We start from the raw sequence: 16,622 nt of genomic DNA on the forward strand, positions 1-16,622 counted from the left end.
GAGTGCACCCTCAGTAAGTTTGCCGACGACACCAAGTTGAGTGGTGCCGTGGACTCACTTGAGGGAAAAGATGCCATCCAGAGGGACTTGATAAGCTTGAGAAATGGGCCAGTGCAAACTGCATGAGCTTCAACAAGTCAAAATGCAAGGTCCTTCACCTGGGTCGGGCCAATCCGAGGCACAAATACAAACTGGGCACAGAGTGGGTTAAGAGTCGCCCTGAAGAGGAGGATTTGAGGGTGTTTATAGATGAGAAGCTCAACATGAGCCGGCAGTGCGCTCATGCGGCCCAGAAGGCCAACCGCATCCTGGGATGTATCAAGAGAAGCGTGGTCAGCAGGTCAAGAGAGGTGATTCTCCCCCTCTACTCCGCTCTTGTGAGACCCCACCTCGAATACTGCGTCCAGTTCTGGTGTCCCCACCATAAGAGAGACATAGATTTGTTGGAGCATGTTCAGAGGAGGGCCACAAAGATGATCCAGGGGCTGGAGCACCTCTGCTACGAGGACAGGTTGCGGGAGCTGGGATTGTTCAGCCTTGAAAAGAGAAGACTTTGGGGGGACCTAATAGCTGCCTTCCAATACCTGAAGGGAACCTACAGGAAGGCTGGGGAGGGACTTTTTACAAGAGTGTCCACTGATAGGACAAGGGGAAATGGGTTTAAGTTGAAGGAGAACAGATTTAGATTAGATCTTAGGAAGAAATTCTTCAGTACGAGGGTGGTGAGACTTTGGAATAAATTGCCCAGAGAAGTTGTGGATGCCCCCTCTCTGGAGGTATTCAAGGCCAGGTTGGATGGAGCCTTGAGTAGCCTGATCTAGTTGAGAGGCATCCCTGCCCATGACAGGGAGGTTGGATTAGATGATCTCTAAGGTCCCTTCTAGCCTATGCCATTCTATGATTCCTCACCACTGCACATTCAAAACTTACATTCTTGACAATTCTATTTATCCATCTAGTGCAAACAAGTCCCGTGTTCTTCCTAGGAGTATAATTACCTAATATGTGAGCTGGTCTTAATGAATGAATGCTTCCTAGATAAAATCTGATGTAATTATTAACACCTCTTCACATTCAATTATGGCAAGTTCCGTGACTTGCAGAGGAGGTAGTGTAGGTGGACATACCAAGGAGGAGCGTAAGAACTGAACACTTCCGTATGACTGCTGTATGTGTGTTCTTGACTGGTAGAGCTTAGCATGATGATACACTGAAAGAAGCTATTATGCAATAACAGCAACACTTTGAGGTATTCATGTTACTCATCTGTAAACTCACTCTGTAGGTAGTAATTTATACATAAAGCCTACTAGCCAGTGCATTTTTATTGTAGCTGTAAATGGTGAGATGGCTTATATTGCATGCCTCTGCAAACAGTCATAATAGGGCAGTTTGTCACATATAATCCTCTATCCTTGTGAAAAACAGTACTCAAAGAAAGACTAAGAATCAGGAGAGTAAGGAGAGTAGCTAGTCAATATAGAGATGGACAACACATTCTGAAGAACTGCAATTTTTGGCACATGGTATTTCTTTCTCCTGTAAGTATTTCTCTCTACATATATCTCTACCATAAATAACTTCAGCAGTATTATCTGATGTACTGGATCTTAGAAAAGAGATCTTTGATGACTCTGATGATGCAGACTATCTCCTGAACGTGAATATGATGTGATTCAGCAAGCCTTCCAAGCAGCCCTGGCTCATACACCTGAAAAGATGATGAATCAAATTGGAAAAAAAAAAACCCAAACAACTAATTTATGTTCAGAAGCAATAAAGTAAGCACTTCGTTCAAGAGAGAATATGTGTTTTCACTTCTTCAAGTGTGTTTTTACTTCTTCCCTAAAATTCCTGTTTTGGCTGGGCTTGCAGAGCCAAACCGTTTCCCAGCCTGGCCTGGCCTTGAGTGGACACCTGGTTGTCTCCTACTTGTTCTTGTTTGAAGACAAATGTTAGTTCTTGTTAGTCCTTATCTCTCCTCTTCATCTGTTTTTCTCCCTATGGCTCATGAGTTACAACCTTGCCATCATTTATTTTGTTTCTCTTACAGGCCTTCTTTTCAGGTAGTTAGTGTTTCAAAGCAAGGATTAGTATTTGATAACTTCTAACAATTCAAAGAGCTATTTCACAGAGCTGTGTATTTCCCAAAGCTATGTATTTCCCAGAGTCTCATGCAGTCTTATGCCTATTCTTATACCTATCCACAGAAATAATAGCTAGTATAGTCTTATGTAGTCTTAAGCCTACTCCTATACCTATCCCTGTATCAATATAGCATAAGAAAATATTCTGAAAAAAAGAAGTCAAAACAAAATGATTTAGCAAATTTTTGTTGACCCTTACTTATGTCTTCTCCAGAGTTGCTCTTACAGGGAATGTTGAAGCTTTCAGACTTGTTTCTACAACAGAAATGAAAGTCAAAACCTGGAATTCCTCCAAAATATCCCTGTTCCGATTGGAACGCCTTGTCTCAATGTACATATATATATATATATACAGAGTATGCTGAAAGTGCTGGTACTGCTCTAGACGTATTAAGGAATTGTGCTTCACTAGTATTTTCTCAAGAGAAGCAGTTGTTACTCTTAGAATCATAGAATCATAGAATCATAGAATGGTTAGGGTTGGAAGGGACCTTAAAGATCATCTAGTTCCAACCCCCCGGCCATGGGCAGGGAAACCCTCCACTACACCAGGTTGCCCAAAGCCTCATCCAACCTGGTCTTGAACACTGCCAGGGATGGGGCATCCACAACTTCTCTGGGCAACCTGTTCCAGTGCCTCACCACTCTCAGAGTGAAAAATTTCTTTCTTATATCTAACCTAAATCTGCCCTCTTTCAGTTTAAATCCATTGCCCCTTGTCCTATCACTACATGCCCTTGTAAAAAGTCCCTCTCAAGCTTTCCTGTAGGCCCCCTTTAAGTACTGGAAGGCTGCTATAAGATCACCCCGGAGCCTTCTCTTCTCCAGGCTGAACAGCCCCAACTCTCTCAGCCTGTCTTCATAGCAGAGGTGTTCCAGCCCTCTGATCATCTTCGTGGCCCTCCTCTGGACTTGTTCTAGTAGCTCTATGTCCTTCTTGTGTTGGGGACTCCAGAGCTGAATACAATATTCCAGAGTAGAGGGGCAGAACCACTTCCCTCGACCTGCTGCCCACGCTCCTTTTGATACAGCCCAGGATACAGTTGGCTTTCTGGGCTGCCAGCACACATTGCCGGCTCGTGTTGAGCTTCTCATCCACCAGCACTCCCAAGTCCTTTTCCTCAGGGCTGCTCTCGATCCATTCTCTGCCCAGCCTGTACTTGTGTTTGGGATTACCCCGACCCACGTGCAGGACCTTGCACTTGGCCTTGTTGAACTTCATGAGGTTCTCACAGGTCCACCTCTCCAGCCTGTCAAGGTCCCTCTGGATGGCATCCCTTCCCTCCAGCGTGTCCACAACACCACACAGCTTGGTGTCATCTGCAAACTTGCTGAGGGTGCACTCGATCCCACTGTCCATGTCGCTGACAAAGATGTTACATAGCACTGGTCCCAGTACCGGCCCCTGAGGAACACCACTCGTCACTGGCTTCCACGTGGACATTGAACCATTGACCACAACTCTTTGAGTGTGACCATCCAGCCAATTGCTTATCCACTGAGTGGTCCATCCATCAAAACCACGTCTTTCCAGTTTAGAGATAAGGATGTGGTGTGGGACAGTATCAAATGCTTTGGATAAGTCCAGGTAGACAATGTCAGTTGCTCTTCCCCTATCCATCAATGCCGTAACCTCATCATAGAAGGCCACCAAATTAGTCAGGCAGGATTTGCCCTTAGTGAAGCCATGTTGGTTGTCACCAATCACCTCCTTATTTTCTATGTGCCTTAGCATAGTCACCAGGAGGATCTGCTCCATGATCTTGCCGGGCACAGAGGTGAGACTGACTGGCCTGTAGTTCCCTGGGTCTTCTTTTTTCCCCTTTTTAAAGATGGGGGTCATGTTTCCCTTTTTCCAGTCACTGGGAACTTCACCAGATTGCCACGACTTCTGAAATATGATGGATAGTGGCTTAGCAACTTCATCTGCCAGTTCCCTCAGGACCCGTGGATGCACCTCATCAGGTCCCATGGACATGTCCACCTTCAGGTTCTTTAGATGGTCTCGAACCTGGTCTTCTCCTACAGTGGGCAGTTCTTCATTCTCCCAGTCCCTGCCTTTGCCTTCTGTGACTTGGGCCATGCCGCTAGAGCTCTTGCCAGTGAAGACTGAGGCAAAGAAGTCATTGAGAACCTCAGCCTTCTCCATGTCCTGGGTGGCAATATCCTCTTGACTCAGTCTGTTTGTTTTGTTCTTGTTTTGTACCTTTTCTTCTTAGCATTAAGACTCGACCTGTGCGAATGCCTCCTGGATACCATGCAGATCTTGTTATTCAGCTGGTGTGGGTGGATGGTGAGCCTCCACAACAGATTACCAGTCTTGCCGTAAACTCTGCTTATGGACTGTAAGTAACTCAAAATTAAGGTTGTGTTGATTTATTGTTTATTGCACTTAATCATGTATTATCCAATTATACTTTGAAGTTTTCTGCAGACAATTGAAGTAAGAGTAAAAATAATCAAAAGGTGCTATGACGCAGATTCTTGGAGCAAAATTATTTGAACTCACATAAAGATTGTAATATGAGATGTTAAACTGCCATTCTTGCCAATATTTTTACTATTCCTATTTAAAAGACCGAATCTTTTCACCTTATTCTGTCCATCCTTTCAAATAAAATCTAATTACCTTTCAAATCTGTAATTTTTAAAGTTATTTTGAAAGGATACCAAGGTGAAATGCATTTCATAGAAAATGATGATGTGATTAAGTGTTAAATGTAATCTGTCTTGAACTCCTATCTTAGTTGGAAATTGTCTTCCGAGGGCACCACTTTTATGCCTGTGCTTATCTCTGTTTGAAAGAGATAAGCACAGGCATGAAAAAAAAATAAATGCGTGTATCAATAAAACAGCCGAATAATCTAAATTCCACTTTCCTACAAAAGCTACCCAAGAAGGGCCTATTTCTTTAAATTTCTTCTGCAGAGTCTCTTCTCTGTCCCTCTCTTGTCTCTCCCAACATTTTCCTTGGGCCTAATACAAGGCACAGTCCTATCTTACATCAGAATTTTTGTTCAATAGTTTTCTCCTGTTATCTCACCTCAGAATGTGGAAAAACTGTACCACTTCAGCATGAAGCTTGAGAATATGTCATTTTTAGCATGCTAGTTTTAGAGTTCTTTGGGTCATCTTGTGCCTAAATTTTTTCCTATAATAATCAATTTAACTAGGAGGAAGGCATAGGATAGTGTGTTAGATTGTCTGATAGAGTGTCTACTTCCAGTGTTCTTTTAAGTACTTTGATTTCTGTAACTGTATATTACAAATAATAGGAACTTAGTGTTGCTGATGTTACTGCAGCCATGAAAGAGGACTAAAGTGAGAAATTAACTTTACCCCAGCAAAGATAAAAGAATTCAGACATTGTGAAATTTTATTTAATGTGTTTTGTTTACTTTTAACAGTACCAAGCTACAAAGTAGAAGTAACACCTGTTTTATTTCTGTTGAAATGAATCATCAAAAAACCTCTGTATGTTATGAAAGTAGAAAAGAAAAATTTACGAAATTACAACTGAAGATCTACAAGGTTAAACACAAGTAATAAATTTGTTTTAAAGTATGTTCTGTTGAACTGAAAGCAGTCTCTGAAAATTTGTGACCAGCTCATGTGATAAAAATTTTCAGTCCATCTGCATATTAATTGTCGGAATGTCTGATAAGGATTTTATGACATTTCTGTGAAAGATACCCATGGAATAGAACATCTTCTAGCAACTAATACTATTCATCACTCAAAACTGAGAAATTCATCATACTTATTTTGTCTTTGATTTCATAAAGACTTGGATGTTAGCAATTTATCTTAAACCTTGTTAACAGTAATGTTTGTGTAGATTTTCGTATCATTCCTCAGAAGTGTTTTAATATTGATGAGCAATTTCTGATTGTTTTGGTAGTTTTTTTAGCTATAAGAAATATTATATCCATGCTTGTGCGTGAACTTTGAGAACTTCAGAAAATTGCAGACCAGGAAGTGATGATCCATTTTGTTAATTTGCTGACCACAGAGTGAATGATCACTAGCTCTTCTCTTGACTCATGTTTTCCAAAATTACTAAATCTCACGTTAATAATTTTCAAAATGCACATGACTATAATTTTTATACCCTCAAGTATTAACAGATTAGACTGACACATTTTTATTTCTTTATTTTTCTTCTCCACCTAGAACACAGGGACTTATGAACATAGGAATTGCTGTCACACTTTACACTAGTGATCTTTTTTACTTCAGTATCCTTTCTTTGACAATGCCTATTAACATATGCTTTAAAGCAAAATACAAGAATGTGAAAAACAAGTAGCAAAATAATTTTTTGCTATTCTTTATGAGTCAATTTGTGCCAAAAATCATGAAGACATATAAAACTTTGCACAGAATGGTCTTCAGGCAAATGTGACAGATAGGATTCTTTTTTTGTCCCAGGGAAACTGTAAAAATGATTTTGTTCTTCTATGTAGCAAAACAGGCTTTAATAATTTCTGGACATGGAGTTTATTCCTCAGTGCACCCTGTGATCTTTCCAGATAAGCACAAAATATTGCCAAATAAAAATGTATTTGTACACACTTTAAACTGGAGTGTATTAGTAGCTGCTTACGCTACAGATCAGTGAAGAGCCGATGGGGAGAAAAAGAGTACATTCATAGTATTTCCATAGATGTGTCGAGGGTAGAAAACATGGTATAGTAACAACCAGAGGAATTTGAGCCACTGTTGTAGAGGGTGCCTTAATTTGCCATTTTGACAAATAAGAAAAATTCACCTCATTTTCACCCTTCACCTTTTCTGTTTGCTATATGGAACCCTCTTTTTTGTAACAGAAGCAGAGGAAGAAAAGGTACAACAGAGGAAAATGTTCTATCTACTCTGCTTCTCCTTCCTCTATCTCATTACTTCTCTCTTTCCTTATTGTTTTTCCACACACAAACTCATATATCTCCTTTACGATATTTTGGAGCTGCGTTACAAAGAATCAGGTGGAGGTGAATGCACAGCTCACTTTTAGTGTGAACTGAGTGCTTAAATATTTTGCAGGGCTTAGAACTGACCACTTTAATCACTTTTTAGATAAAAGATGGAACTTGATTACAAATGATTCCTAATCTGATTGAGCATGGTTTGGGATTTTGAGTTTCCTTGTGATTGTACCTGCAATCCCTTCTATCTTCTGATATTGCTGCTTAAAGCGAGTCTCCCACAATGCGGTGTCAAGAGTTTGGCTATAGATCCTTTTAGTAGTCATATGCTCTGTGAATTTACTTGCCATTATTTAAATCAGAATTATTCGATTTTGCTTCTCTATTTTAATATTAAATCTTAAACAGGTTTAATGCTTTAGTGACAATATGAAGCAAAGATATTATCTGCTGAGATATAGGGGTTTCCATATGCTGTGGTTAACTTCAGACTTTCTCCCAGGTCTTACATACAGACATTTTTAGCATCTTTCTGTTTTCTTCCTTTTCCCTTTTTTCTTCCTGTTCCTTAGATAGATGCATTGTCTTCTTTCTTCCCCCCTCAACCTCCACCCCTTCCAAGCTGGGGAAAAAGCAAGACCAGAAGACATTTGTATGGGTGAGGAGGAGAAAGTACTACTCGTCCAATACAACTTCTTCCCTCTTTCTGAAACTGATGTCAGAAGGAAATCAGTAGAAGCAATAGAGAAGAATCAGGGCAGAATGCTTTGAAAGGGACTTTTTAGGCAGCAAAAGAAATAAATTGTTCCATCTCTTTTTCCTTATAACAAGACTGCAATCCAGATGTTAGGCAGTCTCACGCCAGTTGAGAGATCTTGGCCATGTGTCAAGCCACCATCAAAATGCCATTTGTAGCAGCATTTCGGAGAGGTAGAGACTGTCTTAGCAGGAATCTATACTGTAACCAAGCTGATAGAGTTGGAAGGAAACTTTATAAATACCTTTCAGCTTTGGGTATCTCCACAGTACAGCTTGATACATTTCATTTATCATTTATATTTAGATTAAAATAATTATTTATACATGTATTTGTGTTTTCATTTTAATTTATATTCGTATTTTTTATATATGTATAACCACTTTTTCAGATCTATGTCCAGATTTGTAGGCTTAATTTACATAATTATTACTAGAATTATATTGTTCAGTAAGGCCACACTTAGACATTATTGCAATGCATTTGACACAGAAAGTTAGTTAAAGCAGGAAGTCTGCTTTCTGGAAAGTTAATTGCTATGTTTCAGGATACAATTTTATATATTCAGAATTACAAATCTGTAAGAACTCTAAAATGTAAGCTTTGAGTAGCTTCTGAAGAAAGCGTTTATCCAGAATTCATAATAATAAATAATAATTATTGTTTGCACCACTTAATTTCGTATTACTAACACCTTTGAGGAACGTTTCTTTTCTCAGAGTGGCATTTGGAAACTGCAATGGTTTGGCTGTTGTGGACTTTATGCAGAAGACAGTACTGCTGAGCATGGGAACCCTTGACCTATATGGATCAAGTGATCCATACCAGCGTCAACCCCGTTCACCTCGTAAAAGCAAGCAGTTTGCTGCAGGTAGGAAATAAATTATTGTGGTTATGAGCCTGATACGTTCTTTGGTTTTTTTGCTTGTGGCTTTTTATGGTGCTTTTGAAATGCATGACTATTTGCTAGCCAGTGGAGTTTCTATAACTTGACAAAAGAAACCTGACATGCTTTAGGTACTGACACTTTCAGAAACACAATGTTTTATGAAGTTTATTCTTTTGGGATGGAGGTCAGCAAGTAATTCTCTTAGCTGAGTCTGTAAAAAATGATAATGAGCAGAGCAGTAAATGGTTTCTCTACACATCACTTGAAGTGTAGTCTGTATGCTATTTTCTTTCTGATTTCAATAAGATCATACCAATAGGTAAGACTTCAGTTTAAACTTAATTGTATCTTCTGCCAAGTGCTATTTATTGGTATTTGAATAGGCAGTTGTGTCTGAAGAAGCGTAACACCTGAGAGATGTTATGTAGGTAGCACAAGTAGCTCAAATTAGCCGCTTTGTTAATGAATGGAAGCTCTTGATGCAAACTTACTACATTCAGTTGTACTCCGTTTGAAAATTTGATGCTGAGAAGATCACATTTGTAAGTCATAGCTATTATTATGCATTGTGTGTTATAAATATTAGTCCATCAATGCAGCTAATTTTTATTTTACATTTTTGGTTATGTAAAAAAATTTACTGGTATGAGAAAAAAGTCAGAAGATCTTCTGTTTCAAGTCTTTTTTACTCTACATATTCCATAGTAACGTGCTAGCGTCAGACACAGTTATGAAACGTGTTCTCCATAGTTGTGAAGTTTTAGAACTCAATTTAAAAAAATGTTTGAAAATGTTGAGTTTGAAATCTAACCATAAAATTATAAAAGCAGTAGATTACAGTGTGTTTATGGCATCAGCATTTTCATCAGAGGCCCTACACTAAACCATCAAATCTTGTTTCTCCGTAGAGTCAATGTAAACGTTTCAATTGGGAATATGTTTGTACTCCAAACAGAAAGTAAAATTTAGAGCATAAAATGTAAGTCTTCAGGCCTACTTCCGTTCCTGAAAGACCGTTTATCTCACTTTCTAGGCATTTAATCATGGCAAGCTTAGTTCTCATCTGTGCCAAGTGTTAAAGATGTAAATTTGGCACAGATGAGGAGAGAGAAGACAAGCAGCTTCTCAGTCTGGTTCAGCCAGCCTCACAGTAGCTCCCCAAGTAATTTTAGCAGCTAGCCACAAGCAACATGCTGCAGAGTGTCCTACAAAATGTGAAGGGTAGCTGATGTAGAAATAGCTGTTATCAGCACTGTGCCACGTAAGATTTCTCTGTCGGTGATAGTCTTGACCAAGCCTTTAAGGCAACGTTCCAGCTATGCAGTGCTTCCAGAATGGAGCCCGCTGGGGAAAAGTGACCAATAAGAAGGAATACACACTTCTAGATGGCTCATAGAAACTATACATCTAAAAAAAAGCCTCAGCTGCTTTCTCACCGTCCATCCCACATACTTTACTTTTTTGATTATTTTTCGTATTATATCTCCCAATTGGAAGGTAAGCATCTGCTGAAATTTCTTCACCTTGGCTGTTCTAGATGCTGGTTATGATATCACTTCCTTTCACTTTAGACTGTTTTTTCTCTCTTTCCTCTGCCTGCTGCTGATGCTGGTGTACTGGCATGTTCCAAAGACAACTTTTGCATGCGTGGCCTGTCTAACTTTTATCCAGATTTAACGAAACGGATCCGTACTTCCTATCAGAGTAAGTTCTATAAAGGTTAGGCAAATAGCTTTATCATGATTGGACTATGCCTGACTTAAACCCATGTGTTTGTGCTTTGTAATGTGTTTTTTTTAAACACATTCAGCATGCATGCAAACTTACTACATTTTATGATGTCAACCATGCTTAATTTTGACAATTATCTTTATTACACAGATATTTCAAAACTGTTTTTGTCTTCTGAAAGAGTCAATGAGGAGAACCTCAGTGACTTATGTGGGGCACATTGGGCCTTAGAAATGATTTTTCAACAATGTTACATTCTTGGTGACAGTATATTTCTTTGGTTTTATATTCATTTCGTATACATCTATTTATATGAAGCATTTCTTGTTTTGCAATGGCACTGCCTGGTTGTAGTTATTAATTAATTCTTCTCTATTTTCAGAAGAGCAATATGGCTTGAAAAAATACCAATTGGATTGGGTGCTGTGAAATTTTAAATTTTAATCTTGGTTTGGTGCTTGAATATTTGGCTTTGGGGAACCATCCCATGCCTCTGATCTTTAATGGCGAATGTAAAGCGGGTATAAAAATACATACATCAAAGAAAGCTATGAAAATTAATGTTTTTAATATCTTTAAATTTTGAATTATAGCAATATGCAATTTAAATATTAGTATTCATCACTGCAGAATGCAATTAACAAAGCTATAATTAATTTTGCAAAAATGGCTGTTCAACAGATGAGCTATATGTATCTTAATTAACTGCAGTGCTTATTTGTAATTAGGTCTCCAGGATGCCTCTTACTCATCTTTTTAAAGCAGTTTTCACAGAACAACTGGATAGGCAATTTTATGTTAAATACTCAGTATAGGCCAGATAAAGGGGTGACAGTTGTTTTATCATCTCACATAAATACAGAGTTGAGTAGCTACTGAAATATGTTTGTACGCTCACACAAGAAATTCTGTTCTCTAGACTGATAACTCAACAACTGATTTCTATGATTTGATTTCATGGTGCTTCATAAAAGGTGGCCTGTTTAGTTAAAAGACTAGTCAAGTTACAAATCCAGCAGTCCATAAAAAGGTTTGGTGTATAATGGCTTAAAGTTTATTAGTCTGGTCTTGCTAATTTCAAGTGTGTAATACAGAACCCAGATTGCAGTCAAAGGTTTGGAGGCTTTCCCCCACTAACAAATTAATAAATTCTAAGACCAAAAATGACCAACATTTTCATTCAAAATGGCAAACACAGACCATAGAGTTCTCCATAGCTGAAAATGTATTATCTTGTTTCCGTCTTCAACCCCAAAATCAGAAGAGTCTGCAAAATCATATATACATATATACATCATAACTGAAGAGTATGAGTCTGACTCTTGTGCAAGATTATTAACACCTTCATTTCTTTCCCTAAAATTTACTTGGTTATTGGTTTTGCCATTTGATACTTCCAGAGGAGTGTGCACTGTATGATCTGAAAGATGCACCAGGCAATAAGATAAAGAACAGGGACTGTAAAATATCTTGCTAAGTCATGCTCAAGTTATACTTTGTTGTATGTCTTATCTGAGGTACAAGTTTTAAGTGGGGTATTGAGAATGGATTTAGGATTTTACTTGCAAGTTTGTCTCTTCTCGTAAGAGATGATGATGGGAAAAGAAAAATAAATTATTTTTGGAAATTGTGCAGTTGAAGCTGATATTATTAGGGCAAAAGCAGGAGCAGTCATGTGATAACATAACCATTAGGTCTAAAGTTTTGAGGGTTATATAAATGAAAATGGAAGTTAATGGGAAGACATATCAGGACTTCATTCAATTAAGTAATGAACCAGGAAGATAATTTCATGAGGATCAATTTGAGAGAATAAGACTTACAGGCATTGAGGCCAATGGAGAGATTATCAATAAGCAAGATATTTAAGATTTTTGTTGGTCATTTTGGAGGTGATTTGCAGGAAGAAACAGCCTAGTTTAACTCTCAGATTCAGGCTGGATGCTAAAGTGGGATGTTCTGAGGATTAAACTAATATTAGTGATGAGAGTATCAGGGAAGACAGTGGTGCTGTTAGCTGTGTTGAAGCAGTGAAAAGAAGACTTCAGCACAATAAACAGAGTTCATCTTGACAATGTTAAATTAAGTTCATGTCTGGACACTTGTGGGTCAATTTTAGAAAGGCAGGATTACTACTCTAACTTGGATGGAAGGAATCTAAGTTAGAGATGTATATTTATGAATCATTAGGGTAAAAAAAGCTGTTTATTGCCCTGTTTATAGAAGAGAATCTCCTCAAATACTGGGACAGAGATAAAGGAAGTGTTGATGATTCAGTCTGGGGCGCCTTGCAACTGAAGAGGGAAAGGAGAAAAAAAAAATCCAATAGGGAAAAGAAGCAATATGTTGGAGACGAGAGGTTTTCCAAAGGAAAGACATAATCAACAATGTCAAGGGCATCCAATATGCAAAGCACTGTGGTGGAATAATTGTTTTGAATCGTAAGCCAGACTCAAAAGTGTCTAGAGTGGAGTTGGACAGCACGCTTTCTGGTTTGGGAGGTGAAAGTGAGAAGGGAAAAGCAAGAAGGGAAGAAATTAGGACAAATGTAATCACTGCTAGGCATACACAGTGGGAGAGACTGAAACATAATTGTCCTATATGCAGAAGTAATTTGAGGAAAATAAGAGGCTAAGATGAGGGTAAGTGCAGAGCTGGAGGTAGCTTTCTTGTGTCGGTGACCTGTTCCATTTGCTATAACATCTGCTTGCAGCCACTTTCCTTTATAGCAAGAATATGTGCCAAGCCAAATAAAATAAACTCTCTTTGAAGTAGTGCAGAACTGTGGTGTTGTTTGTTCAGTTTTCTTTTTTTTTTTTTAAATTCAGTTGAAGTAAAGTTCTACATGTAATTACCTAGTGGCAGATAACATATTCAAATATTAAACCAAGTACATTTACTGCATCTAGAGAGAGAGTGTTTGCAGCACAATATAAAAATACCAACTTGCAAAAGCAATTTACATCTCCTACTAGAAATTCATGCCATCTGTTCATAAAACAAAAAAAAATAAATAATCTTTATGAAGCATCCAAAAAGTCGGCAAGTTCAAAGGATTTGATCCATTGGAAAATAATTTTCAGAATGAAGACTTTTCAGTGAGAACACCTTATTCCTCCTTCAGGCCAGTCCCCTGAGAGGATATGAGCAAAAGTAACCTTGGTCAGACATTGGGACACAGAAAACTGTGTGTTATGAGTCGTTACACATCAGTAATTGACACTTTAAATCACACCTGACAACACAGTAGAAGCTAATATAGTTTGAGGTTTAAGTCAACAGCTATATTCTGAACTAACTGTCATTTCCAAAGAATGCATCATATTTAAACTTAAAGAAAACATGGTATGGTAATTCAGTGTGAAGATGATGGATTAAGATAACACTGGGCTTGCATATTGGCTTTTGAATATTTATGATAAATTATTTATAATTTGTTTATTTATAAGCAAAAGTGTTATGGCTTTGGGTGCTTATAAGTAAATGATCAGTCTGAATCTTTTAATCATAGAGATAGAAATTTAAAATTTCAAAATAACTTTAAATTAAATTATGAGTTCATAGAAGTTGTTAATCCATACTAGACAGTACATTTTTTGATCCTTAATAAAAAGAAAATGGGATTCACAGTAAACTTTGAAAAGTATCCATGGGACATGTCTTTAAAAGTGCTTTAATGCCTTCTGTGATATATTTACACCTTGCACTATTTTTACATGTTTATAATTCAAATCAAAGCAAATTTATTTATGTCAATGGCTACATCTTTTCACAGGTGGTTGTTTACGTTGCCAGTCTCAGTTATTTGCCTTTAGTTTTGCTGCCATGTTCTTATTGCTCTACCTGGACTCAAAATTTGCTGTCATAAGGTTTTTTTTTTTACCAAAATGAGCTAAAATATCTCGGGACAGAGATTTGGCCTACAGAACTTAAAAATAAAAAATGAAAATATTTTTAAAATCTAACTTCAGTAGCTGTTGTAGTCTCTCAAACATTCAAGGGAAGCTGAGTTGCATGAAAATACTTCTACAAGATAAATTATTGAAAAGATTTAGCTTGGCTTCCTTAAAAAGAAAATGAGGGTAGAAAATAAGCAGTAATACAAGGAAAAGCTTGAGAGCTCCCTTTCTCATCTCAAGGGGAAATGAAAGACAACTTTTAATGGAATTGAAGGTAACACATAAAAATTGGTGAGTGTATGTTTTTCCTTTCAGTGAATGATAATTGTGCAATTCATTGCCATATGACATCTTTGGGATTTAGAATTTAGTAAGATTAAAAGATACTATGGATACATGGATGGATAATGAGGAGAACTCGTAATATTTCTAAGCAAGAAAAATTTACAGCAGAAGAAAATCTGCAAGTGGCAATGGTTAAGCAAATCTAAGTGTGTGAGACTAAGACAATGCAGGGCACATTGGTGGTCATTGTTAGAGGTGATAGTGGCTTGACAACAAGTCTGGATTAGTAGAGAAGTTCACATGTTCACCGTTTTTAGATACCATAACATGAAATATATCTTCACTGTTGTAAGTTGTAAAACTGTTGCCAAACATAAATTGTGGTATTCTCATGGTGGTTGCTCCTGGGTTTTCAGAACAGCAGTGCGATTTGGTGCATTTCCTACTCGTAAGTCAGTGGCACCATAATTTATGTTGAGCTGTAATATTGTTTTTGTGAACTCATCAAAAAACCCAACCCAACCAACTAAAAAAAAACAAACCAAAAACCTATTTAGAAGCAAAATCTGACCTGGCATCCTGGCATCTGACATTGTAACTATCACCAATAATAACTATACAAGGTTTAGAAGAATTTCATTAATCACAACATCATAATCACAGTGTCTCCAATACTGCATTTGCAAAAGAAGCAGTTTAATACTTCATTTTGTTTATTCAAGCCTTCTGATACTATATGAATGTGTCAAACTCACTTGCACTGCACCTTGCAGACAGTTCTGCAGCAAAAATCAGTTATGTCCCAAATCCGTAGGTACATACTGAAACCTCAGAGTCAGGGAGGAGTAAAATTTGCTGTAAGAAAACTTTACATAAAGAGAGTCCCTAAGTGGTTGCAGTTCATGAATTCTATCTAAACTTCTGAAGTGACTGGACTTACAATTGATTGGAATGTAAAATTCTCTCACAGATTCTGAGTTGAATCAAAGAAAGATTCAAGTATGTTTCTCAAAATAAATCTTTAGTTTTTAACATTAATATGTGGATTGTGAGCTTTTGCTGTTTAAAAGGCAGAGCAAATATGTCATTTGGACTTAACAGGCCAAATCAATACTGCTGCTTTTCCAAAGCACACTCAAAGTTGTCCTAGCACTCATGTAGCTTTGTTAGTGGTAGGAGCTTTTTATTCTGCTTGTTGGGGCTCTGGATTTTCCTCAGAGCAGTTCAAAACTATGTTGTAATAAAAATATCAGTACCTATGTTAAGATCCCACTGTTTTTAGTACAAAGGGAACAGCACTGGTGACCAAGTGGTAGGAGAATTTTTTGATAAGAGTCTATTAGAATTTTGGAGATGAGGATCTCTGAGCCTGAGGGTCCAGAAGGCTTAAAAATTAAAACATGTCATGTTGCAGGAGGCATGGTGCCAGATGAAAGCATATTGAAAGGTCGTGATAGGATGTTTGACTTCCAGGATGCTGCGTTTACACACACTCTGCATATGTTGTATCGGTATGACAGCAATGCGTGTCTGAATATGGGCTAATGTTCGCTAGGCTCTGTGATCCGAGCGCTACAGATGGGTGTCTGGTGCTGGGCTCTCTGCCAGTCCCAAGTAGCCTACGGCATGAAGTGCCAGAGCTCTTTGTAACAAGTGTGAACCGCTGAGCCATAGGGCATCATGGCATATATACGAAGGGTGCATTTATATAGGTATGGCCATGCTCAGTTCACCCCCTCAACAGTTAGCCCATAGCAAAGGATGGCACGAGCTCAGACATTATCTCCCCAGCATGCCAAAAGACACGTTTAAACTTGTACGTGCAGCCTGTGCCAAAGAAGGATCTTAGTTTCATCACAGAAACAAGCCCAAGCTTAAGTAGTATAGACTAAGATTACTGTACTGGTTGTGGTCTTCCATAATAGAGTGCTGCAACTGAGTTCCTCATAAATATTTATAAAATATCCATAAATTATCGTGTTCAAAAAT

The 16,622-nt window shown here is 38.0% G+C and overlaps 1 protein-coding gene across 5 annotated transcripts in view; it reads left to right on the top strand.

Annotated features, from left to right (window-relative positions):
* The window catches only part of STXBP5L (syntaxin binding protein 5L), a 211,990-nt gene that overhangs the window by 147,285 nt on the left and 48,083 nt on the right, over window positions 1-16,622 (top strand). For 4 of the 5 annotated variants that reach the window (XM_086619299.1, XM_086619226.1, XM_086619458.1 and 1 more), the window contains exons 17-19: window positions 4,367-4,492; window positions 8,549-8,700; window positions 10,351-10,422. In XM_086619299.1, coding sequence (XP_086475425.1) covers window positions 4,367-4,492; window positions 8,549-8,700; window positions 10,351-10,422 — 350 coding nt within the window. The remainder of the gene's footprint in view (window positions 1-4,366; window positions 4,493-8,548; window positions 8,701-10,350; window positions 10,423-16,622) is intronic. The other variant, XM_086619544.1, reaches the window with a different exon arrangement.

Source organism: Tauraco erythrolophus, chromosome 1 (assembly GCF_009769465.1).
Source record: "Tauraco erythrolophus isolate bTauEry1 chromosome 1, bTauEry1.pri, whole genome shotgun sequence".
In the NCBI taxonomy this organism is placed as follows: Eukaryota; Metazoa; Chordata; class Aves; order Musophagiformes; family Musophagidae; genus Tauraco; species Tauraco erythrolophus.